The sequence below is a fragment of the Oreochromis aureus genome, linkage group 5, assembly GCF_013358895.1.
Source record: "Oreochromis aureus strain Israel breed Guangdong linkage group 5, ZZ_aureus, whole genome shotgun sequence".
NCBI classification, from domain to species: Eukaryota; Metazoa; Chordata; class Actinopteri; order Cichliformes; family Cichlidae; genus Oreochromis; species Oreochromis aureus.
In genome coordinates, this window is record NC_052946.1 from 42,304,595 (window position 1) to 42,331,355 (window position 26,761).

Genomic DNA, 26,761 nt, shown 5'->3' on the forward strand with positions numbered 1-26,761 from the left:
CTCCAACCTTATAAACAGTATGTTTGTGCTAAAAATTGGTCCACCCCAAGGATCGGGTCCCCCGACACAAACAGAGTAACATAGTGCACACTGTTAAGCGTCAGGAGGATTGCCAGGATTTATACATCGGGGAAACCAAAAAACCTTTGGCGAAGCGGATGGCACAACACAGAAGAGCAACCTCGTCCGGCCAGGACTCTGCAGTCTATTTACACCTACAGGCCAGTGGACACTCTTTCAATGATGAGGATGTACACATCCTGGACAGGGAGGAACACTGGTTTGAGGGCGGAGTCAAGGAGGCCATTTACATGAAAAGGGAAAGACCCTAATGATCCACTTGGCCATGACAGATTCCATATTAATGACCATGAAACTGACCTCCCAGCCCATTGTTCATCAGTTGTGCTAGTTTCAGTCATTGTACAAATGTACTGTTTATAAAGGAAACCTGCAGTCAGCTGAGACTGAAGAAGTCACCCGATGATGACGAAACGTTTCTCTCAATGAAAATGTCCAGTTGAACAGAATCAACCTTTTGGGATGTCCTTACCTGGATGATTGAGGATGCATCAAGATGTTCCATGTTATTGCTTTGCTATGCTGAGCAAACCTGGGTGCAGCTGGAGAAGCTTCAGTTTAAGTGGTTAATGTTGGCATCACTGGTCTTCTTATGTGATACACTAAAGGTTTCAGAATCAGAGAGACTTTATTTATCCCCAAGGGGCAATTAAGATACAACAGAGCAGCATGACGTTGAAGATAAGGACAGGGCATAAACAGGCAGTAAGAGTGAGACGATAAATACACAGAATATACAGTATAGACACAGTTTTAAAATTACACAGTTTTAAAATTAAAGTGACTAAAAAGGTGAATAAATAACTGTAAGTGACTAAAAGTGACTTACCTGCAAGAAACAGGCAACAAGAAAACAAGAACACAAGGCCAGCCCACTGGCTGTCACACTGTGCAGCACGCAAGACCGACAGCGCACAATATGCTTTTTAGGTAGCAGCCAAGAAAAGTGTAGTTTGTGTCTCTGAACACCTGTGTGCACACCTGTATGGATGAGCGCGCTTGTATTCAAAAGGTTTCTCCATGTAATGATCTGCTAGAGGGTGTGGGGAGCCATAGCCCCATCCGCCAGGGCATGAAACAGGCATGGAGGAGACCCAGTCCCCAGACATCCAGAGGCCCCCAGAGTGCGAGAACCCAAGGAGGACCACTCAGGTAAATGTAAGTGTTCTCATGCTAAATTTTGCTACTGTAACTTTGCACTGTCTACTTTCTGCTGTGAGACAACAAATTTCCCATGTGTGGGACTAATAAATGTTATCTTATCATATCCTTGTTTTCCAAATATTTAGTTCTAACAGTACTACTGATTGCACCGTGTTTATCCATTCATGAGCTGCTGTAACATGATCAAACGGCTGAAATGCCTCCTCAGGATGTACCGTAAATCCCGGACTACAGAGCGCCCCTGATTAAAAGCCGCATGCTCCAATTGTAGAAAGAAAATCAATTTTGTACTTGTACAGGCCGCACCGGATTTTAAGCCGTATGCGTTTCACTTGTAATATGAGATATTTACACAGAAATATTACACGTGAGGATTTTTAACGTTTAATTTAATCCACAAGGTAACATAAACGTTATGATAACACAAAAATACATACTGCAAATGCTTTTTTTCCTCGAACAGCGCCTGTAACACGGCTACCTGTAAGTATACGTACGTATCGGTAACACACAAATTACGTTGCTTATGGTTTTTTTACAGAACAGTGCACAAACAACATTACGTCTCTTAACAACCAATAAAAATATATGCCATATATATACTACTTATCATTTTGATTGGTCTACTGTTACCAGGCAAAATGTTTTTGGCCGCACATCAGTATAAGCCGCGGTGTTCACAGTGTGGGAAAAAAGTAGCGGCTTATGACCCGAAAACTACGGTAGTCAAGTTCTATAGAGTTTTGATAATGACCTAATAATTTTATCCAGGTGTATTGCGGCAGGGACAATTTTAAAAGTTTGAGGACACTGTGCCTCGAGGGCTGGAGTTTGACAGACGTGGTCTAAATTGTCATGTCATTCACTCAGTGTTTGTTGGGATCCCCATGTCTTTTCCCTCTGTAACCTCCTGAGCTAAGGCTTTTTGCTTCCTGGGCTTTGTTTTTGACTTGTGTATCAGCTAAAATTAAAGCTAACTTCCTGTTTTCATGGCCTTTTTCTAGCTTTATTAGATCGGGACAGTGAAGCTCGACAGTAAAGTGGAGGGAGACAGAGGGGAACACATGTGGCAAAGAGCCACAGGCCAGCTGCTCTCAGCTATGGCATATGGTCACCTGCTCATCCCAGTGAGCTGAACTGGCGCCCAGCAAGCTTTCTGCTATTGTCGTGGTTCTGATGACTCAATTTCCTCTCTCCATCGCTCTCACTCATGTGTATGTGTGCCAATTATGCCTTCTGTTTTAAAGGCGGGTCTTCCTGCTTGCCCCTGCCAGTTGCACCTGGGATGCTTAACTCACCTGTGAGAAGCTGGAGTACAACAGTCGTTTGACGCCTGATTGATAAACTGGAAATCGTTAGTAGAATTGGGTCTCCAATAAAAACACGTTCGTTGTCTTTGGCTCTTTGTTCCTTTCTGTGCAGGAAACCAGACCTTGCAAGTGAGTACACTGACACGGTTATTTGTGGAGAGAATGAAAAGAAGCTCTGTCTGAGCATCGAGTGGTGATTTTTTTTAATGAAAAACAAACTATCAGGACACTAAAAACAATCAACCCGATCATTGATCAGTGAAATTTAATTCCACCAAGTAAAAAACACTCCAAAGAAACTTTTGCTTCTGTCAAGTCAGTTAATAATTTATTGAACAATAATCCAGTTATTGATCTGTGAATGAATGAACTAATGGATGTTAAATGTCAGTTACTGATTGTAATTATGCAGATCCCTTATAACACTGATGATTTTCCTTAAACTGAAAATTAGATAAAATTTCAGTCGTGGCTTCAAACACTTTCACGTTAACACATGTTCATGTTTACACATTGTTTTTCATGTGGTCATGTGCTTTTGTGGACTGGGTTTCCCTAAAACAAACTTTGTGGTTGCATGTCATCGAAGACTTTGCTGATGCTGTCATAACCATGGAAACCACACTTCCTGCCAGCGACCCTGCAGCCAAAGGTTAGGGCGTCTTGCAAGCTCCCACCTATAGACAGAAAACATTGATCTTTTAAATTAATCAGTCCTCAGGTGTTACTGATTTATTTTATTTAAAGGTAAAGGGGAATTAAAGGGCATTACTATGTGTTAATAGACCTCTCTGCACTGAATCATACCCGTTATTAATCTCTCTCTTCCACAGCATGTCTTTATCCTGTCTTCCTTCTCTCACCCCAACCAATCACAGCAGATGGCCCCGCCCCCTCCCTGAGCCTGGTTCTGCCGGAGGTTTCTTTCTGTTAAAAGGGAGTTTTTCCTTCCCACTGTCGCCAAAGTGCTTGCTCATAGGGGGTCATATGATTGTTGGGTTTTTGTCTGTATGTATTATTGTAGGGTCTACCTTACAATATAAAGCACCTTGAGACGACTGTTGTTGTGATTTAATTAACTTCCCTTAATTAAAGGGAAGTTAAAAGAGTCTTATTGTGATGGTCCTGTGTCGAAATGTTTGGAAAAGCTTTGGATTTGTGTTTTAAGTGTTGTGGTTCCATCTCGTCTGTTCCTCCATGGGGTCTTGGGAGCAGGTCACCTATTAATCAGAACGGTCGTGATTGGGTTCCTGGCTGCTCCAGTGTGCATGCCAAAATAGGACCCCAAGTCACACAGCTTGTGGATAGAAAACTGTCTGTCCATGGGTGGATGAGATATGTTGTATGAAGTTTTGAGTGCTCAAGTAGTGTAGAAAAGGATTATATAAGAGCCAATCCATGTACGCTTACAACAACGGATATATATTAAAACAGGTTTTGTTCTGGCGTGTATCAGGAGCAGCACTTTATTAATGAAGCTTTTTGCTACAGGATACTGAGGTTTTTCTGGCTTCCTGCTACATAGATGTTTAAAAGTCTCACCCTTGGACAGTGTGTAGATGACAGCGGCGTTGAAGGTGTCCCCAGCTCCAAGCGTGTCAACGAGACTTTCAGGAGGAAATGCATCAGAATGAATGATCACACCATCAGGACCCAAAGCATCAGCTCCTTTTTCTGCCCAGGCACAGATCAGGACGGCCCTGAGGAAGGATGGCGTCATATTTTTATTTCTATGGTTGTTACTAATGTTACACTGCTGACCTGTGACCGCTCACCCCTGTTTGACTCGACTGTAAAGTCCTTTCAGGGCAGCTTCAGCTGACTCAAACCCAAAATCACGAGCAACGTCCTTACTGACAAACACCTAAAGACATGAAACCGTGATGAACTCGCAACACGTGACAGAAAACATGCAATAACATTTTGTCTGGTAGAGTGGGCAGTTCTCCTGGTTCTAGCACAGAAGCTCTCACCACATCGCCATGAGGAAACAGCTGGTACAGCGGCTTTCTGGTCTTCTCTATCTCCACGGAAATGGTGATCTTCTGTTGCTGTGGCAACATGCTGTTATATTGCTCTACCTGCTGGATCATCTTCACCTGCTCCTCTGCGTTTCGGCCCTACAGGAGTTAAAGTGTGACAGCAAACAAACAAGATTTATAAGACAAAACGGTTTCCAGTGGGTTAGAGTGCACTTTTGTTTAATGAATTAATCATCATTGATCAATTTCAAATTAATGTTTTTTCTGGTGAAAAAACTGTTTCTAAATGAGCACAAACTTCTGAGGAGTGCAGGCTGGAAAGGTGTTCAGATGGTGACAGGTGTTTTCTGATTGGTTACTCATCATTAACAGGTTGTATTTATGATCTTAATTTAAAATTCTGATTACCAATTTCAGTTTAATACTAGGTTGGGTTGACCTGTTTACTGGACTTTACTCACCTCCCAGTGGATCCACTTGAACTGATGAAGGTCAACTTTTGAAAAATCCTCTGCTGTGACATCTGGAAGGTTCCTGACAGACAGGAAGTGAGATCAGAGCTTATGGTCCTTTAAAACAACCACTTCCTATAAAAAAAAGCTATAAAGCTGACTGTGTTGCCATCCACCAGTCAGTCAGAGAGGCCCCGCCTTTATAATGCAAACTTTTAGTCTTAATACAGTTGAAACAGGTGAGTCATAGAAACATCCTCCCCTGGTAAATTTGTTTCAAAGGGGGAAATTATCTATAGAGACTTTCAATTCAGTTTTATTCATATAGCGCCAAATCACAACAAAAGCCTGAAGGCGCTTTATATTGTAAGGTAGACCCTACAATAATACATACAGAGAAAACCCAACAATCATATGACCCCCTATGAGCAAGCACTTTGGCGACAGCGCGAAGGAAAAACTCCCTTTTAACAGGAAGAAACCTCCGGCAGAACCAGGCTCAGGGAGGGGCGGGGCCATCTGCTGTGATTGGTTGGGGTGAGACAATACAATACAATACAATTTTATTTATATAGCACATTTAAAAACCCGAAGGCACACCAAAGTGCTTCACAGTAACATGTAGAGTCAACATAAATCAATAACAGGGTACAAATCAGGCACTAGCACAGACAGGATAGAGGCACTAACAGACCAGGAGATTTAGGTAAATACAAAATCTGCTAAGACAAAAACAGCAGTAAAATTAATAAAAAATAATAATAAATTTAATAAAATCTAATAAAAGATTTAACAGATTAAAATTTAAAAGATTAAAAGGGTGTTAACTGGTCAGGAAAGCCAAGTCAAACAGATATGCTTTTAATCTTGATTTAAAGGATTGGACAGAATCCAAGGCTCGAATAGAAGCAGGGAGGCTATTCCAAAGTTTGGGTGCAGCTGAAGCAAAGGCACAATCGCCTCTGGTCTTCAGTCTAAGCTTAGGTTGGGCCAGAAGTAATTGATCTGATGATCTTAATGCACGACAAGGGGTGTGCAAATTAAGGAGATCAGTGAGGTAGCTGGGTGCAGTGTTATTCAGGATTTTAAACGTGAGTAACAAGATTTTAAACTCAATTCGATATTTGATTGGTAACCAGTGTAGATCGACAAGAGCTGGAGTAATGGGGTCAAACTTCCTAGTTCCAGTAAGAAGGCGAGCCGCAGCATTTTGAAGCAGTTGCAGCCTTCAAGAGAGAAGGCTGGGAGACCACAGTAGAGGGAATTACAATAATCTAACCTGGAGGTCACAAAAGCGTGGATAAGTTTTTCCAGGTCCCTATGTGGTATATAATGCTTAGCTTTAGAAATCTGGCGCAGTTGAAAAAACCAGATTTAACTACAGATGATACTTGCTTATCGAGCTTAAAGGAGCTATCCAAATAAACACCCAGGTTACGCATAGAGTCAGAGAGAGAGTTAGCTAGGGGCCCCAGCAGGGCAGCAAGCTGGTCTCGAGGAATATGGCTGTCGAACACCATAACTTCAGTTTTTTCTCATTTAAAACAAGAGAATTTTCTGACAGCCAATCTTTAACCTCACTCAGGCAATCATACAGAGAGTTCAGTGATGCTGACAAATCATCAGTCAGTTGACAGTAGATTTGAATGTCATCAGCATAAAAGTGACAGGAAATATTGTATTTTTCAAATATGGAGCCCAAGGGTAGCATATACAAAGAGAATAATAAAGGGCCCAAGACAGACCCCTGGGGCACACCACAGCAGAGAGGGGCAACAGAGGAAGAGTATCCTCCCATCACAACAGAGTAGGATCTGTCAGTGAGGTAAGAATTGAACCAATTAAGGGCAGAACCCTTGATGCCTACAACATGCTCTAGCCTCATCAAGAGTATATTATGATCAACCATGTCAAAGGCTGAAGACAGATCCAGTAAAACTAAAACGGCAGGGCGACCAGAGTCAGCAAATATAAGAAGATCATTATAGACTCTTAGCAGGGCCGTTTCAGTGCTATGGTGAGGCTTAAAACCAGACTGGTATTTGTCTGTGATATTATTTGCAACTAAATAAGCCTGTATTTGGAGAAAGACGGCTTTCTCTAAAATTTTTGATAAAAACGGAAGCTTCGAGATTGGCCTATAATTGGCAGGGTCTTTCTGATCAAAATTACTTTTTTTAAGAACGGGGTGCACTACCGCATGTTTAAAAGCAGTCGGGACACAGCCCACAAACAATGATAAATTCATTAAGAATAAAATGCAAGGCCCAATTTCCTCAAAACCTTCCTTGATAATTCGGGATGGAAGGATATCATGCACAGAATTCGAGTTTCTCAGTTTTTCAATTATTCCCTTAAGAGTGGGGAGTGATAGCAGCTCAAAGTGAGAAAAGGTGGACATGCATCCTAAAACCGGAACAGGGTTCAGCACAAGAGAGTGAGAGTGTGAAGCCTTCAGTAATAAAACTTTCCCACTAAAATGATTAAGAAATTGTTCACAGAGAGTTTGAGAGGCCGAACTCAAAGAGTCCGGACAGGGATTTATCACTGAATTAAAAATTTTGAATAACATTCGGGGTTGTGGCTATTAGTATCAATAATGTCTGATAGGAAAGCTGCTTTAGCTGCCTTTACGGAGTTCTGGTAGAGAAAGCGGCTCCTACAAAGAATGTCATAGGATATTTGAAGCCTATCTTTTTTCCACCTCCTTTCGGATTGACGGCAGACACGACGTAAAGCTCGTATAGTGTCATTTAGCCATGGTTGATGAGAAGTTCTGGGACGCTTCATCTTTTTAGGGGCCACAATATCTAAGAGAAGGAAGACAGGATAAAGACATGCTGTGGAAGAGAGACAGAGATTAATAACAGATATGATTCGATGCAGAGAGGTCTATTAACACATAGTGAGTGAGAAAGGTGACTGGAAAGGAAAAACTCAATGCATCATGGGAATCCCCGGCAGCCTACGTCTATTGCAGCATAACTAAGGGAGGATTCAGGGTCACCTGGTCCAGCCCTAACTATATGCTTTAGCAAAAAGGATGTTTGAAGCCTAATCTTGAAAGTAGAGATAGTGTCTGTCTCCTGAATCCAAACTGGAAGCTGGTTCCACAGAAGAGGGGCCTGAAAACTGAAGGCTCTGCCTCCCATTCTACTTTTAAATACTCTAGGAACAACAAGTAGGCCTGCAGTGTGAGAGCAAAGTGCTCTAATAGGGTGATATGGTACTACAAGGTCATTAAGATAAGATGGGGCCTGATTATTTAAGACCTTGTATGTGAGGAGCAGGATTTTGAATCCTGGATTTAACAGGAAGCCAATGAAGGGAAGCCAAAACAGGAGAAATCTGCTCTCTCTTTCTAGTCCCTGTCAGGACTCTTGCTGCAGCATTTCGGATTAACTGAAGGCTTTTCAGGGAGTTTTTAGGACTTCCTGATAGAATCTGGTTAGATACCATATTTCTAAGATTTTCAGGGCCGAGTACAATAACCTCAGTTTGATCTGAATTAAGAAGCAAAAAGTTAGCGGTCATCCAGGTCTTTATGTCTTTAAGACATTCCTGCAGTTTAACTAATTGGTGTGTGTTACCTGGCTTCATGGATAGATAGAGCTGCGTGTCATCTGCATAGTAGTGAAAATGTATACTATGCCTTCTAATGATGCTGCCTAAGGGAAGAATGTATAATGTAAACAGAATTGGTCCTAGCACTGAACCCTGTGGAACTCCATAATTGACCTTAGTGTGTGAAGAGGACTCTCCATTTACATGAACAAATTGGAGTCTATTAGATAGATATGATACAAACCACTGCAGTGCAGTACCTGTAATACCTACAGCGTGCTCTAATCACTGCACTGAGGTCTAGCAGAGAGATATATTTTCGGGGGTTAATAAATTTGGGCAGATTTCTAGAAATGAGAGCTGCTCCATCCAAAGTGGGATGGATGCCGTCTCTCCTAACAAGACCAGGTTTCCTCCAGAAGGCTTCCCAATTATCGATGAAGCCCACATCGTTTGTTGGACACCACTCAGACAGCCAGCAATTTAAGGAGAACATGCGGCTAAACATGTCACTCCTGGTCTGATTGGGGAGGGGACCAGAGAAAACTACAGAGTCCGACATTGTTTTGGCAAAGTTACACACTGATTCAACATTGATTTTGGTGACCTCCAACTGACGTAACCAGGTGTCATTACTGCTGAAGTGAATTATAATTTTACTGAATTCGTGTTTACGCTTAGCCAGCAGTTTTAAATTTCCCTCAGTGTTGCCTGCTCTGGCCCCTGGAAGACAAAATAGACCGAAACAATTTTTGTATTTGTCTGTAAACGTGTTTATATCTGCTGGAAAATGTTAACATGGGAGTCTACAGGGATTAACTCACTTCTACCAAGCTGAAAATTTGCCATCTCTGCCACAGGGTTATTTTGACCCCTTTGCATTTTAAAAATCAAGTATGCGTTAAATTTAAACTCACATTTTTACCCCAACTTTCATGTCTTTGCCTTAAAATGAGTTTATTCATCAAATATTTTATTTTGGGAGGGTGAGGGTTAAGGCCTAAAGATCAGAGCTGAGTAGGTGCGTCTACAGACTGAGGCTGAGCTGAGGGGAATGTTGGATTACAGGCAGAGGTGGATGGTGTGATAAAACTTTCACTCTTGTACATTTAAAATAATTTAAAGAGCCTGGAAAGAAAACCATGTGGACCTCTTTACGTTTCTTAACACGTTTCACCTCTCATCCGAGATGTCTCTTCGGTTCTAAGAGCAATTGGTGGAATCCCAGATTTTTAAGACCTATTGGTAGTGTCCCTAAGAGGGTGATGGACCCACTGTTGATCATCTGGGCAATCACATGAGCCAAGGTGAAAAATGAGCATGGGTCACCATCAGCCAAGGTTTTGGGTGAACCCATTGTGAGACCTTGCCCCACCCTATCATGTCACAATAATTAATTCATTAGTTTTATTGCAGGTGTAAGGTCAGTTTCAAAATGTTGTCAAAATATACATTTATGAGAACTCAGCCTCTTTTAAAAAAAAAAAAAAAAAAAAAGGCCTGTTGCCCTTGGTGTTGCAGGACAGATTGAAAATAACCCCTACTGCTAAAAAGCTGAGGAAACTTGGAGGACAAAAGAAGAACTGTTCAGAGAAGATGAACAGTATCTGAAAGTCACGTCCTTAAGTAAGAGGAAAAAAGCAAAGACCTGACAGATAATCTGGAACTTCAGCTGATCATCTACTGTCATTAAAGTCTCATTAGAAATGGTCTCAGTGGAAGGGCAACTGTCAGGAAATTATTCTTAATGAAGGGACACAGGAGGAATGGCCGATATATGAAAATTACACAAGAGCTGGACTGAAAATTAGAGGAACAGGTCTGATGGAGCGATGGATCCACATCATGATCAGTATGTACGAGGAGGTCAGGAGGTCCGACAGTCGGAGTCCGTAGCCATCTGAGGCACGAAGGAGACTCTGTCATGGTTTCAGCTGCAGGTCAGTCAGTGGTGTTTCGGATCTTTGATAAACTGATGAGTTATAAACTCAGAAAAGTTCCATCAGAGACAGATGGAAGATGGCGTGGCCACGTCTAGATGCCTTCCTGACTGCTCCACACAGACTATGCACTTTTTTAGCTGCTTACTTATTTATTGCTTTGTTTTACATTCCAAAATCTTCTGGTTTTATAGTTTACGACAGCAGATCACTCCTCAACATCTGTAACAAGTTTGCACATGTAATCTTGGATACTTTTAAACCCAATCTGTCCTGGCTGACTGAGATACTACACGGTGCGCAAAACAACAATGGACAGGATGCTCACCCGAGTCGAAGAACAAAGAAGCGCTGGAGGAAACGTGCTGGCGTCCGAAACAGTCTGAGACAGCAGGTGCACTGCGCACCATAACTATGCTAACATACAATAACTGGAGAACAAACTAGGCGACCTAAGGGCAAGAATTACCTTCCAACAAGACATGAGGGACTGCAACATTCTGTGCTTCACTAAGACATGGCTGACCCCCACCGTGCCGGACTGTGCCATAACTCCGTCTCTGTGCTCTGCGCGGACAGAACGGCAGAGTCAAACAAAACCAAAGGTGGAGGAGTGTGTCTCATGGTAAACAGAAAGTGGTGCGATGCCAGGAGCATTTCTACTCTCTCCATCGGCTGCTCACCACATCTGGAATACCTGAGCATTAAGTGTTGCCCTCTTTACTTGCCCCTCACGGGGCAGGTAAAAAGGGCCACGGTAGTCTGCATCCCACCCCAAGCAGGCACAGGTATGGCTCTGTTTGAACTACATGATGTGCTGAGTGCATTTCAAAACAAGGACCTCATTGTAGCAGAAGACTTTAACAAAGCAAACCTCGGACAAGTCATGCCGAACTTTTACCAGCATGTTATGTGTCCGAGTATTATCTTGGACCATTGCTACACGCCATACAGGCGGGACTAAAAAGCTGTTTCACACCCGGCCTTTGGAAAGTCTGACCACAACGCCATCTTCCTCATTCCTCAGTATAAACAAAACACATGGAGGGTTGAAGTAACCACGAATAAGGTGAAACACTGGTCTGCCCAATCAGAAGCTATGCTACAGGACGCACTCAACGACGTAGACTGAGACATGTTCAGAGCATGCGCAGTCGACATCAACGAGTTAACGGAAGCAGCAGTTAGCTTCGCTAGCATACTAGCGGAGGAGATCATCCCCCACCGCAAGAGTTGTGACATTCCCGAACCAGATCAATCTGCACAGCAGTGAACACCAGGACCGCCACCTACAACACCGGTCTCACCACTGGGGATATGAGCGCCTACAAAGCTGCTTCATATGGTGTGCGGCACGTGGTGAGGGATGCCAAATGCTGGTAGCGGGAGCACATGGAGTCTTGCTTTCACCAGGGCAACACAAGAATCATGTGGCACGGAAGACACACCATCACGGACTACAAAGCCATGGATAATGCACCGAGAGGCTGCTGAAGAACATCATCTCCTCCTCCATCCCAGACACCACAGATCCACTCCAGTTCGCCTACCGACCCAACAGATCCACAGAGGACGCCATCGCCCACGTCCTGCACACCACCCTCAGCCACATGGACAAGAAACAGGGTAACTATGTGAGACTGCTGTTTGTTGATTACAGTTCAGCATTCAACACAATAGTGCCCAGCAGACTGTTCACAAAGCTCAGGGATCTGGGACTCAACAGCCGTCTGTGTGCATGAGTGTTGGACTTCCTCACCGGCAGAACTCAGGTGGTGAGGGTGGGTAGGTGTGTCTCTGACAACATCACCATCAACACCGGATCACCACAGGGGTGTGTCCTCTCGCCACTCCTCTACTCCCTCTATACTTCAGACTTTGTGGCCATCCATGGCTCCAACACCATTGTGAAGTTTGCTGACGACACAGTGGTGCTGGGCGCCATCTCCAACAACGATGAGGCGGCCTACATGAAAGTGAAGAATCTGGCATCATGGTGCCAGGACAACCACCTCCAGCTCAACCAAGGAGCTGGTGGTGGACTTCAGAAGGAGTCAGCACAGAGACTAGCAGCCCATTATCATCAGGAGCTCCAGTGGAGAGGGTGCAGTCCTTCAAGTATCTTGGTGTCCACATCTCCTCAGACCTGACATGGTCTGCCCACATTCAGGTCCAGACCAAAAAGGCTAGGCAGCACCTGTACCAACTACGACAACTGAAGAAGTTCAGAGTCTCTCCAGAGATCCTCAGGACTTTCTACACAGGTGCTGTGGAGAGCATCCTCACACAGAACATCACATCCTGGTATGGGAACCGCTTTGTCAAGGCCAAAAAGCCTGTCAGAGAGTGACCCGTACAGCAGAACGCTGCTGCAGGGCTGCTGTCCCCTCCTTGCAGGACATTTACACGAGGAGAAGCTGGTCCAGAGCAGCTCAGTTACCGAAGGACTCGTCCCATCCCAGGAACAGTTCCAACTTCTGCAATCAGGCAGAAGGTTCCACACCATCCAGGCAAAAACAGAGAGACTCAAGGGGAGCTCCTTTCCCCAGGCCATCCGGGTGTTAAATCAGGACATGCCCCCCCACTCACAGCATCCATAAGTGACTGAGACAGGACTTTTTCTTACCACATCCTCATATCATGCCTGATTTTTCTTGCCACACTATGGCACAAGACACTTCAGCATCCCTCTCACACAATGTACATTCTCAGTTTTTCAACTTAAATTTCCAGATTGTTTTATTTAATTTAAATTTACTTAATGTATATAATTCACTCACTTACTGCACATAAGGTCCTCCTTGCACACATTTACTTATTGTGTATGTTTCCTTTTTGCACAGTCCAGGAGCGTTTTCAGGACACATTTCACTGCGTGTTGTACTCGTATAACTATGCATGTGACAAATTAAGAATCTTGAATCTTGATCCAGCATGCAGTAATATCTGCCCAACCACACTGGCAGTGCACTAAAATTATACCTGGATAGGAAAACTCACAGTGGAATCATGGATATGTTTGCACAGGTTTCAATAAATCACTCCACTCATTTCATATTTTCCTACAACAATGTAAAGAAATTTCACCATTAAACCATGAATATCTCTTATATTCAGGCCTTTGTCCCTCAGTGCCCACTGTAGAAAAGAAAACTTTGGTGTTTATAGCAACAAGACGCCATATTAGGCTTCAAGTGTGATCAACAACACCTGCACAGTTTTGCTTATCTTTGTTTATTCTATTCATAGTGGAAGAAAACCCATACAGATTGACATTTGATTAATAAACTTGTTTATACTTTGGCAGAAATTAAATAATTTATGATGAATTATCCCCAGAAACCACTGCTGAGCTAACAGAGAAGTTTGTGACAAGGCTCAGCGAGCAAACAGAAAGCTGCTTTATAAACAGTTTACCTGCCTGAAGGTTTTACTGACTGCTTCATGCTTTTCTTTTTGCTCACCTAACATTCGATGTGGATATCGCAACAATCCAGGACGTTTTTTTAACAGAAACTGGAAATGAATGAGCTACAGTGGTTGCTGAGGTCAAAACGAAAAGAATATCAACGCCATCAGTTTCCTCTACGCGACCTTCACACAAACTGCTCTAGGAAACTCCTTTAAAGAGTTTGGTCCACTTTTTCCAACTTTGCCTCTGACCTGATAAAAAGTCATCTGATATTCACCTCATCTGATTGGTGGAGCCATTGCTCTGCAGTGGCTCATGTGCCCAGTTGTCATTAGACCAGATTTAGGCTGACATTTAGGTTTTCATGCTTCCTGATGGCAGACTCACTAAACTCATCAGTGTATTTGTTTCATCCACCTCCAGCGGCCAATGGGTGGAGCTTAGAGTCTGAGAGGGCATGGTGCAATCCAATCAGTAAAGCCTCACCTGAACCACTGATGGGTTTGTTCAGGTGATCAGAAAGAGAATCAAAAGAAACAGGAAAGATTCTGCAGAATTTCATTTAAAAATATATTTTTGACAAAGGGAAGATTGATTATTTCACTGCGGTGCTGATTAGCCAGGCATGATGTGAGAAATAACACATTGATCAAACAGGCTGGAAGAAAACCTCGATCATTGTAATAATCATTATTAATTAATATCTAACGTGAGCTGTGAAAATCGCAGCTCTTCGACGGCCTTACGCCTTACGTATCGGAGAGAACGACGGTTCGAGTTCCAGTGGATGGACAAACCACACAACAAGCACATGGAGTTTGACCTTCGACCTGCAAAACCACCGCTGACACGTCGATGGCCCGCTGCGAGAAGTCAGCCATGATGAAACTGACAGAAAGACAGACAGGAAGGATCATGTCCCCTCTAAAATAAAACTCTGACAGAAACCCGAACTCTGACTGGCAGAACGGGAGGGGCGGAGCTCCTCTACGATGACACTGAAACAGATGCCGTTAGTGACACAGACACACAAACACACCTGTTCATGTGCAGGATGGTGCGACTTCCTGTGCTTATGTTGCTGATGACCATGGAGGCTGGAAGGAAGCACTGAGGGTGCTCAGACAGCAGAGATACATCGATGCAGTACTTCTGAAAATCTTCCAAAATAAAACTACAGACAGGTAACTGTTTACACTGACTTGGCTTCCTGAAACACAGATCCTCCACATGGCAGACAGAATAATTAAAGTCAGAGGTGGTAACAAGTATGTTAGTAATGCACTTTCTGAGGGGATGCTAAATAAAGACGATAAATCTCCTGTTTTTAGTGCTCAGGTGAAACTGATGGTGAACAAAGAGCTGGCTTTTTTTTTTTTACCCTTTGAAGAATGCTTTGTAAATGTGAGCACCAGAGGAGTTTCCCCCTTTGTGCTTCACCACAGCTTCAAACATCAAGAACTATCTCCACACCTTTAACCTGCTTCATTTACTTTATTGTAGGATTTTAAAATTCATATCTCGCATGCATTTGCTAAAATTCTGTAACAAGTTTGAATCTCAGGTTAAGGTAAGAGGTCAAGTTTCCCCATGAATGTAATAAGAAGGGAAGTCACTTTCAAACTGATGCCACTGGTGCAGTTATTAAACATCGTGAACGCTTTCCAGTCTCACCGACTTGATATGGAGGTTAAAGTATGAGGTGAAGTTTAAAAAATTCAAAGTTGATTCCTTCTTATTGCATTGACAAAATTCATTAAATGTCATCATACAAACACCTAATTAAAGACTGGTGGCTGCCAGTATCCTTTTTATTTATACTGCTCAAAAATTAAAGAAATACTTTTTAATCAGAATATAGTCAGTTAAACATCTGGGATATTTATCTGCTCAGTTAAGTAGCAGAAAGTCTTTTATTTCAGTAGGTTGATAATGTTCATTTGTGTGTGTGTGTGTGTGTAGAATCTCCAAAATACCACAGTTTCAGTAAAAAACTGTGGTATTAACATTCTGGATTCTGCCCTCAAACATTGATTACTGTGTATTTCTTGGATTTCTGAACAAATGGATTTATTGATGAGCATTTGAAAAGGACTCACTTGGCCACAGGACCAGCTGACAGGGAGCCCATGAAGGCGCAGGGCGCTCCGAGCAGCGACAACACTGTGCATGAGTTTGAAGCATTTCCTCCCCGCTGCCAACGCTGCGACAGACATCTGCAGGTACAAAGTGATGACATCATCCATCAGAGGGGCAATCATTAATTTTCAATACTGATGGCAGGAGTGATGAAAGGCTTCATGGAGTCAAACATTACACACAGAAACAAAAAGAAGCTGCTAACGTTAAAGTCAAATGAGTGTGTTTCCCATCCCCAATGAGAAACAAGCACCAGTGCATCACGGACAAAGTCATTGTGGCGGAGCAGTGGGTTCAGTGTCAGGGGAGCCTCATGCACACAGCTGTTCCCCATAGCCTAATCATGTCACCCCTATGAGTAGGATCTCAGAGAAGTGAGGTGTGTGCTATACAGGAGAAGTGAGGAGCACTGAGCTGGAGAGAGTGGGGCTGAAAAGCCTGCCACTCAGTATTCTGTATGCTGTTTTACACATATAAAAACATTCATGTGCTGGAGAAACTGTCAGCCTGGGATCCTTGCTACAGTTATCGACCACACTTAAAAGCACAGGGTTGGGGGACAGTCGGGTCGTAGTCAGGTTAGTGCCAGGGCCTAGGCCAGGAAAACTTAGATTATAGAAGATCAATCAGCTTGGCCTCGTTCACACGAGTGAAGAGAGCAGGAGAACCAGTGATGCTAATGTCACCATGTTAGGAGAGAGGCAAAAGATGAATTCTCTTCTTCAGATTAGTGACACCTCCTGTTTGTGGGGTTAGGGCTTGTTGCAGCACCAAAGAGATACATTAATATAATTTACATCATGTTCTGGATTTTTCATTTTTAAAATAAAAAACTAAACGGAGTATCAAAAGTCGATAGTGTTACACTGAAATCTGTTACGTAATGAAAGCGTGACCTTTGCCCACACATTGACCTAAAAAAACTGCCAACCCTGACCCCTAAACATCACCAAAAACCCTTACCCGTAAACCCCTAATTCTGACTGTATACAATGTCACAGTCAATCACTTTTTAGAGATCCACTTCTCTAAACAGCTCGTTCAACATAAGCTGTACCAGCCTGGAGAGTTAGCCTGCATATTAACCTGCTCTCAGCTTTAGCCTGCAGGCTAACATGCTGTCAGAACTAGCCTGGATGCTAACCTGCTGTCAGCTTTAGCCTGCAGGCTGACCTGCTGTCACAGTTAGCCTGGATGCTAACCTGCTGTCAGTATCTTCTTCAGGGTATTTGTTCACCACGTTGATGATGTCGAGACACACCAGCCCCACGCACAGAATCTTCTTCTGCTGTTCCATGCTGGTCCACACAAACTCTCTGTGATCCGAGGGTGTTAGAAAGGCACACTTAGGTGGACTTTGAAACACTTCCTCCCATGATTCCCTCAGAGTGAAGTAGTGATGCGCGAATCATGAACGAATCGTTCAATACTCGAGAATCACTTTACTGACTCGTGAATCATGATTCACAAGCGCAACTGACTCACTGACTCATCCCTGTTGCTGTTAGCAAACTAATTTCACTAGTAGAAATATATCTAGCTTATAATTCAAATTGTGAAGAAAAACACAACATCCAGTATCTTAACAAAAACATTTCTGCTCTGAACTGGAAGAAAAAACCCTGAGTAGAAGCTCACATCAAGACAATAGCTCCTCGGTTTACAGTAGCAACGCTCTGCTAACATGCTAACAGCACATTTGAGCTACTCACCCCCGCCATTCCTGCGCTGAATCATAGTGTAAGCAAATCACTCAGGACTCACTAACCCCCTCCCTCCTGTGCTGAATCATAGAGCGCGCGAATCACTCATGACTCGCTCACCCCCTCCCTCCTGTGCTGAATCATAGAGCGAGCGAATCACTCATGACTCGCTAACCCCCTCCCTCCTGTGCTGAATCATAGAGCGAACGAATCACTCACTCACTCACTCACCCCCTCCCTCCTGGCTCGCAGCTACTTCTTCTTCTTCTTCGTTGGCAACCAATGTTAAGGCACTACCGCCCCTGGCTCACAGCTCAGTGGACATTTAGATGAGAAAATATATATTTGACACATGTAAGGAAAATACTAATAAAATAAAAATAAACAAAAGAAATGTTCCCTTTAGAAATTCTTTTGCTCTTTTTTGCTATATAAAATAGGGCAGCACGGTGGCACGGTGGTTAGCACTGTTGCCGCACAGCAAGAAGGTCCTGAGTTCAATTCCAACATCAGGCCGGGGTCTTTCTGTGTGGAGTTTGCATGTTCTCCCCATGTTTGCGTGGGTTCTCTCTGGGTACTCCGGCTTCCTCCCACCGTCCAAAGACATGCAACTTGTGGGGATAGGTTAATTGGATAAACCAAATTGCCACTAGGTGTGAATGTGCGAGCGAATGTGAGTGTGAATGGTTGTCTGTCCTTGTGTGTTGGCCCTGCGACAGACTGGCGACCTGTCCAGGGTGTACCCCGCCTCTCGCCCCATGACAGCTGGGATAGGCTCCAGCGCCCCCCGTGACCCTGAAAAGGAGAAGCGGAAGCGAATGGATGGATGGAAAATAGTTGTTTTCTTTAAGAATCACTCATCTTAGCAGTAGGATTTACATTAAAAGAGAAACAAATTAAGTTTGAGTGAAAATGTACATTTTTTGCACTCTCTGGTCAACTGACTCAGTGACTCAAATGACTCAAAAAACCCGATTCACTTTGGTGAGTGACTCATTAAAACTCGATTCAGTAAAAAGAATCAAATTTACCATCACTAGAGTGAAGTCACAGCAACAAACTGCATCACTTCTTCTTTATATTGTTTATTGGTGGTTGGCAAACAGCACTACCGCCACCAACTGGTGTGGAGTGTGGACCGAATTTAAAAGCACTTAATGGAATGAATTCAGTCATTTTCCATTCGTTCTGCAGTTTGTTCCAAGCCGAGGGTGCTAAATGAACAAAAGGTCTTTTACCAAATTCAGTTCGGGCAAATGGAACAGAAAGCAACAAGTAACCATGTGGACGAAGAGAATACTGACCAGCATGTTTCATTGCAAGCAGGGAACATATATAAGAAGGTAGCAACCCAAGTATTGCCTTATATATAAAACTGTATAGATGAGAGTTCCTCCGACTTTCCAAAGCAGGCCATCCTACCTGAGAGTATAACTCACAGTGATGAGTCTGAGATTTACGGTTAGTGATGAACCTCATTCGTATCCAGTGTGAGGTTGAAAAGTGTTGTGAGAGGCTCTGCCACAAAATCAGCTGACAGTGTCAAGAAGAAATGATCTACTAAGTCGGGTCCTGATGATTTTCTATGATCTAACACTTTACAGACTTCATGCACAGAGAAAGGAACAATGTGTTAATAGACCTCTCTCCATTGAATCATACCTGTTATTAATCTCTGTCTCTCTTCCACAGCATGTCTTTATCCTGTTTTCCTTCTCTCACTCCAACCAATCACAGCAGATGGCCCCGCCCCTCCCTGAGCTTGGTTCTGCCAGAGGTTTCTTCCTGTTAAAAGGGAGATTTTCCTTCCCACTGTCGCCAAAGTGCTTGCTCATAGGGGGTCATATGATTGTTGGGTTTTTCTCTGTATGTATTATTGTAGGGTCTACTGTCCAATATAATCCAGTGTATGAATGTGTGTGTGAATGGGTGGATGACTGAACGTGTAAAGCGGGGTCCTTAGGGACTAAGTAAAGCGCTATACAAATACAGGCCATTTACTATTTGCCTTGAGACGACTGTTCTTGTGATTTGGCGCTATATAAATAAAATTGAATTCAATTGAATTAAAAAAGGCAGTTCATGCTCAAAAACCCTCCAATGTGACTGAATTACAACAATTCTGCAAAGATGAGTGGGCCAAAATTCCTCCACAGCTGTAAAGACTGTTAATACAAATGCTTGATTGCAGTTGTTGCTGCTAAGGGTGGTCCAACCAGTTATTAGGTTCAGGGGGCAATCAATTTATTACACAAGGCCATGAGGGTTTGGAATTGTCACCCCCCCCCCCCCTGTTCCTGTAGAAATTAGTCATACTTTTTTTTGTTTCTATTGTTTTTTTCATTGCTGAGGTGGTGTGGCTGGATGTTTGTCAGAATGCAGCTATTAATGGGGTATACTATGTTAACAGTAATGTCTGAATGTCAAACCCAGAGTGATTTATGACTTTTACCAACATGGTGCAGTAACAGTCTCCATGAACTCAGTGAAAGCTGACAGTAAATTATGTTCATGGTACTTTGGCTATAAATTAGGTAGTACAGGTAGTACACAGAAAGTGTGCTTCGGATGAAGCACATGAAGATTATGCTATGAAAAAGGAATGTATCTAAAACGTTTTAATTAAATTGCTAAGCAGATAAGCTACTCAAAAACTCCACTGTGTTTGAGCAGGAACAGGAAGTTCAGGGAACAGTCTGTCTATTCTCTCCATCTGTCAGCTGCTGCTGGCTCTTCCTCCCCCTCTTCCTCACACACTCCTGAGTTTGTCCTGGTGGATCATCAGGGGTGCAAAGCCTCACAGATGATGTGCAGCAGTGGGTCCCTCAGTCTGTCCTCACTCTGGACACTTGCAGTTGTCACACATGGAAATCAAATGTGTGATAAGTTGCAGGATTCAAACACAAGTGTAACTTATAAATACATGTTCATACTTTTATTCTGCAATCAGAGAGAAAGAAACAGAGAGAGAGTGCAGGACAGACAGACAGGTGACAGTCTCAGGTGTATACACTGCTACAAAACAGCACAAGAGAAGGAGGATTTAGTGTTTGTGTTATTACGAGTGCTAAACAAGAAGAGTTCCAGATGGTCCAGTGGACACATGTGTGACTCCTGTGATTAAAGCATCTTTCTTTCAGCTTAACGAGTGAACCGTCAGCTCGTTCAAACACACGTTAAAGTCCGTTTGGCTCAACACCACCGAACAGAGGCAGCAATATAACATAGCTAACATTAACAGTGCAGTGAATCCTGCTTGTGCCGTCATATTCAGGACTGCAAACCGAGCAGCATCACTGACTTTCAGCTTGTTGTGTTTGTGGATATATGACTGACTTTAATTATCCATAAAATCATCACATTCTCTGTAAGATTAAGGTTGACTATTGAACGGCTTTAAAACCAAGTAAACGCTGAAAGTACAAACATCGCTAATGTCACATAACTTTGCCGACATGTGGCCAACAGTAATGTTTTAATGTTCTCCGTTATTCAACATTTTCACATAAATAAGTGACATATTATTCAGTACTTACTTTTAACAGTTTACTCTTCGGCCGCTCCACTTCTGCCGTCTGCGGAAAAATTATCCACACCGACTGCTGCGCTATGAATTGTGGGATATGTTGGGCCATGAAGTCTACACCACCACGTCCTTAAAATTCAGGGACATGAAGGATGCATTTGAGGGCCGCATTTCGAGCAGCCTTTGAATTGGGACAGCCTTCGGCGCGTCGCTGTGACGTAATCGGCCTTAAAATGCGGCCTTTAAGGCTGCAGACCCTGAATTGGGATACAGCCTGTGAGAATAGTTTGCAGCCTGGTCTTACTAGTCATTTCTGCACAGACGCCACAAAATGCACAGATGCGTGCACGCACAAAACGAAGCGCACGGCCAATTTAGGGGAGCTTGGAAGCAGTGCTCATCGTGCAAACAGCGCATTATTATTGTAACTGGTGCAAAAGGTAGGATATGTCCTGTCTGCAAAATCCATCCATCTAGAGGTTCGTGCTATAAAATGTAAATTACATCTTTGTTCAGTTTGTTGTTGAGTTTGTTCAGGTCAGTTCAGTTTCCCAGTGGCACAGGAACAGAACAGGAGGGAGAGACAGAAAAAGATCATCGTCTGTACAGTAAGATAGAGGATGATCTTTTTTTAAATTTAGGTGCATCTTTGAAGTCTGTGAGAATAGTTTGCAGCCTTGTCTTACTAGTCATTTCTGCACAAACGCCATGAAATGCACAGACGCACGCACGCACAACACGAAGCGCACGGTCAATTTAGGGGAGGCTTTTGCTGAGAAAGAGCAGCGTTCCAAAAAGCGGAAGCAGTGCTTATCGTGCAAACAACACATTATTATCGTAACTGCTGCAAATTTTAGATATATATAAGATATGTCCTGTCTGCAAAATCTATCCATCTTGTGGTTCATGCTATGTATGATTGTCAGGAGTTTTCCTGTATTGCAACCCAGGTTGGAATAAAACGCTCAGACAGGTTACCGTGTACACGGGGAGACTCAGAGAGACTCTCCTTTGCAGCATAAAGAAGTAGTCTTTTATTGAAAGCACATACAGGAAGTGATACAGGAAGAGATAAAATAGCTGCTGCGTGCAGACGCCCTGTGGAGTACAGAGTGTAACTTCCCCATTTGGGAGTCTGCACAAAGTGTGACTTACTGAAAGAGCAAACATAAACATAAAGAGCAAAAGATAAAGTAATAAAATAATAATAAAGATCCCCAAAATCCCCAAATCCTGAAATCTTTTGACATTCCCACCTGTTGTTTGATCTTTCCTTCTATATATGTACATAGCAACCACTAACAGTGTATCAGTCTATGGCCACTTGTAGACATTTTTAGCCAAGACATCATAAAATAGTGGGTTTTGTGAGTATGTTATATCCAAGTGTCTATCTCATTGTCATCATCATCATTCTGTGATAGGGTGATGTAAGCCTGAATTGAAGCAGAATAACAGTATTATAACACCAACAAAAACAAGTCCTTTAATCAGCAGGGACTTCCAAGAGCCGCTTAAAAGCCACGTAAGCCAGTCTTCTGTGTTTGTGGCATAGTCTCGTTGTTGTGCATCCAGAAGTTGTCTGAGTGTTTTCAGAGCATCAGTCATGTTCGGTGAGTGCACATTATCTGGAATGTATGTGCAACATGTGTTGTTAAAGAGAATTCTCCTTTCTCGGCGAGAATCATGTCCAATGCTACCCTGTGTTGCATCACTGCAATGCACAGAGCATCAATCTCCTGATCCCATTCGTCGTTGAATTTACATGAAGCATTCAGAACCTTTTGTCTTTCAGTCCAAAGTTTAAATTCCTCTGGGACATCGGAACCCCATATGGAATCATGCTGCTTAAGGTCTGGGGTGCTTCGTCTTTTCCTTATTGTTGACGTTGAAGTTGACGTGGCGTCCATGGTTATCTTGAAAGTGTGGTCAGATATGAAAATGGGAGCGCACTGACCTGTCCAGTTCCCAGGAAGGATATCCCAGGCAATCCCTTGCACCCAGAAGGTGCCATTTGAGATGTTGCTGCTCTTCACGGGCCCTCCAGGAGCGAGTGTCTGTACTGCTTTGCAGTTGGTGGTGTTTCCCATTGGCGTGGATCCGTTCTCTTGGCGGTAGCATAGGCTGTGGCTCAAATTCCCATTGTTTCCAAGAAAGACTGGGAATGATTTAGCCTTATTTCTGTGCTTCACTCTCAGGTCAACCCAGAACCATTCGTCACATGTGCCATTTCATCCTATCTGGAGAGGTTCCTCATGGTTGACCTCGATTCCCTGGAATTGATGCCCACGGCTGGCGTAGCTCGCGGCACACTTAGCTTGAATTATGTCCATTCCCTTCGCATACAAGGTGGCGTACTGTGTTGTTGGGGGCATATAGGAGCAACCATAGCAGTCTTTTCTGGGTGTGCTGTCATGTATATATTGGAACCATGCGTTGTTCATCTTCTTTCTTTCGGGTGAGTGTTAATAAACTCACCAGGAGTGCAATACTAGCCACTAGGAGGATGAACGTCTTCATGGTGACCAGACGCACCAGGTCCTATAGGTGAGTAGACTAGGGGCGAGAAGAACAGGGCGGGATTCTACCCAAACAGCCCTCTCTCCACCTTCCTAGATCACCTACAGGCAGGGGCGTCGGCGTCTCTTAGTCTATGTTGTCACTCACTTTTTTGCAGTGGCTTCGATGAATCCAGGACGGTCTTTCTGCTATTTTGCAGGCAGTTGTTGTGGTGAGTAGCATTTGATAAGGACCTTCCCACCTTGGTGAGCTCCAATTTTTCCTTTGGATAACTTTGATCAGGATCCAATCACCTGGTTTCAACCTGCAAGATACTGGAGAGATGTCACTTGGCAGTTGGTTGCTTAGAACAATCTCTTTATTTTCAAGTAACTTAGTCATCCACTCGGCTAGTGTAGTTTCTCTTATTGACTTATCCATAGGCTCACTTGTGATTGCTAGTGGAAATGGTCTACCGTGAATGATTTCAAAAGGTGTGAGTTTCTGAGAACTTTGCGTCAGTCTCATCCACATTTTTACCAGGCCTATACACTCAGGCCATGGTCTCCATGTTTCTTCCATGCATTTTCTCAGTCTCTGTTGTATTTCCTAGTGCTTCAGAGACCTTACTGATTACTTCATTAACAAAATGTGTCCCATTGTCTGATCTTATCAGAGTGGGGATGCCATATATTGAAATAAAATGGTTGCTACTTTTTGGTGCATTTTGCTACTGAGCTACTGAGATGGCATCTGCTTTTTTTACTGGTTAGATTTCTGGCCATTCTGAGATCACGTCTATGATCTCTAGAGCGTATTCTGAGCCTTGGCATTCATTTAGCTCAATAAATCCCATGTGGATTGTATGAAAAGGAGGAGGTGGTGTGCATTATGTGCATTATGTTTTTGGCAAATCTTAAATTTTATCTACCACTCCTACCCCCCCCTCCTGTTGACAATAATGCTGCTGATATGTGTAGGGACTTTGGTAGTATTGGTTTGCTATTACAGGTCATCAAATTATTTTCTGCCTGTGCTCCACCTTTTAACCACCTCTTTTGTTCTCTAGTTGGTGCGGCTTTCTGTTCGTTTATAAGCACATCAAGTGGTATTTGCATTGGGGAGTCAGACATTAATATGTCTATAGTTTGTTGTGCTGCTGCTTTTGCGGCTTTGGTCTGCAAAGTTATTGCCTTCAGTGACCTTTGAACTGTTTTGGCAGTTTTGACAGTGTCTTTAGAAGATCTCAAAGTGTTGCACAGCTGAAAAAACATACTGTCTGTCAGTGTATATATTTATATCTTGGCCTGCGTGTGTGAGGATGTCAACGGTTTCGCTTCTCTATCTGCTGTGGTTACTGCATAGCCTACACAGTTTCGTCCTAGGCTATTCTTAAGTTACTGAATGCTTCTTCCACTTTCTTCTTTGTAAATGCAACACTACATTTTGACTTAAGGCATTTTAGGCAATTCCTATTTCTCAAAAAATTCATACATCTTACATATTTCAAACTTTTAAGTTAGGAAAAACTTTGCATTGCTTATAGCTCATAGCTCACAGCTCTAAAACTCGTCATTGTTAAATCATATGCCTAATCATGATATGTCACTGTGATCCACAAGTATGATCACAAATTTGGTTTCCAAACTTACAAAACAAACAAACAAAAACAAAACAAATTGCCTATGGCAACAAGCAGCTTTTATGTTCATATTAATTGAGTGTAAGCTGCTTTCTTCATTGCAAGTGTTTATTGCCATAAGGTTTAATTCACGCATCATATCACTGAGTTCTAGGTTCAAATTATCTCCTCTGACCCTTTCCAGAAATAATTTCACATATAACAATTTGAGCATGTGTTGTCTATTCATTCTATTCATAGAGTCTATTCATAGAGTTCTGTTTCTCTCTGTGAGCTGTCTTGACACACCACAGGCACACATATATATTTATATACATATTTCCTGTTTCTGCAGACTAATCGAACTCTTTTGTTTCCTTTATTCCACACACACTTTTAAATTGAGCTCTTTCAGACATCAGGAATCATCACACACACTTCCACTCGTTCACTCAGTCCACTATGAACCTTTGTAGTGTTATTATTACTTATGTTTTATTATTTTTGTACAAATCACACCCAATCACTCAAAACCACAGCATTCACACAGTTAGAATCACTCAAAATATGCTTTCATACGAGTATTTCAGACATGCTTTTCAAGATATATAGAGGTCACTCACTGTACATCCACAGTAATGAATTCAAACTCTATTTATACAATTGTAGTGAGCAAAACCAGCATCTCCATGCGCGTCACCGCTCCTCATTAGCTTGGTAGTGTCCACATATTTAATTCAGCTTCTCATTAGTTGTTAGTATAGGTCTTCATCTTAACAAAGTCTCATCTAAGATGACAGGTTTACAAGCAGGTCAAGTGTCTGCACCTGCACCTGATTAGTGTAGTTAATTCCTTATTTTCTTCATCTCCTATATCATTGTACTGAGTTTGAGCAAACCTTAAGCTTGAATCAGACTACTTTTAACAATCTTCCACCTCACATCATAACTGACTGAGGTGCCCCTTCTTATTAATAGTATGTCATTGTTAATGTTATCATTGTATTGTTTTTCCTTTTTTATAACAGCAATAGTATATTACAATACACTACTTTACTACTTTACTACTAATATACAATAGTATATTAGTTTATATTTTATTATGTATCCATCACAGGTCTGTGTGAATCTGCAGCTTCACACCTTCCCAAGCTGGAGACATTTTCCTTGGCTGAACAATGACACAGCCTTAATATACCTTATGCATCTCTCTTTTTTATTTGATATATTTTCGTGTGAATTATCTGGTTTCATGCATTCTATTCATTCTAGGCACGGTCGTCATGCCACCTATGTTTCATTGTTAATACCAGTTTACAGGTTGTTAACCTTCCTATTATCTCCTATTATCATGCTTATCACTAGATA

The 26,761-nt window shown here is 42.6% G+C and overlaps 1 protein-coding gene across 15 annotated transcripts; it reads right to left on the bottom strand.

Annotated features, from left to right (window-relative positions):
- Positions 1 to 2,733: 2,733 nt before the first annotated feature.
- Positions 2,734 to 17,856, bottom strand: khk (ketohexokinase). Of its 15 annotated transcripts, none has more exons than XM_039612293.1 (9): positions 17,757 to 17,856; positions 16,005 to 16,121; positions 14,945 to 15,065; positions 14,659 to 14,793; positions 4,999 to 5,071; positions 4,529 to 4,675; positions 4,331 to 4,419; positions 4,098 to 4,255; positions 2,734 to 3,232 (listed from the first exon to the last, which is right to left on the bottom strand). In XM_039612293.1, exons 1-9 carry the CDS (start codon positions 17,779 to 17,781, stop codon positions 3,111 to 3,113), a joined length of 987 nt encoding a protein of 328 aa, XP_039468227.1. In that variant the 5' UTR covers positions 17,782 to 17,856; the 3' UTR covers positions 2,734 to 3,110. The 15 variants fall into 15 exon arrangements, with proteins under 15 accessions (XP_039468227.1, XP_039468228.1, XP_039468235.1 ...); XM_039612294.1 differs by having other exon boundaries at positions 14,945 to 15,057; positions 17,757 to 17,855; XM_039612301.1 differs by having other exon boundaries at positions 14,945 to 15,002; positions 17,757 to 17,854.
- Positions 17,857 to 26,761: the final 8,905 nt, after the last annotated feature.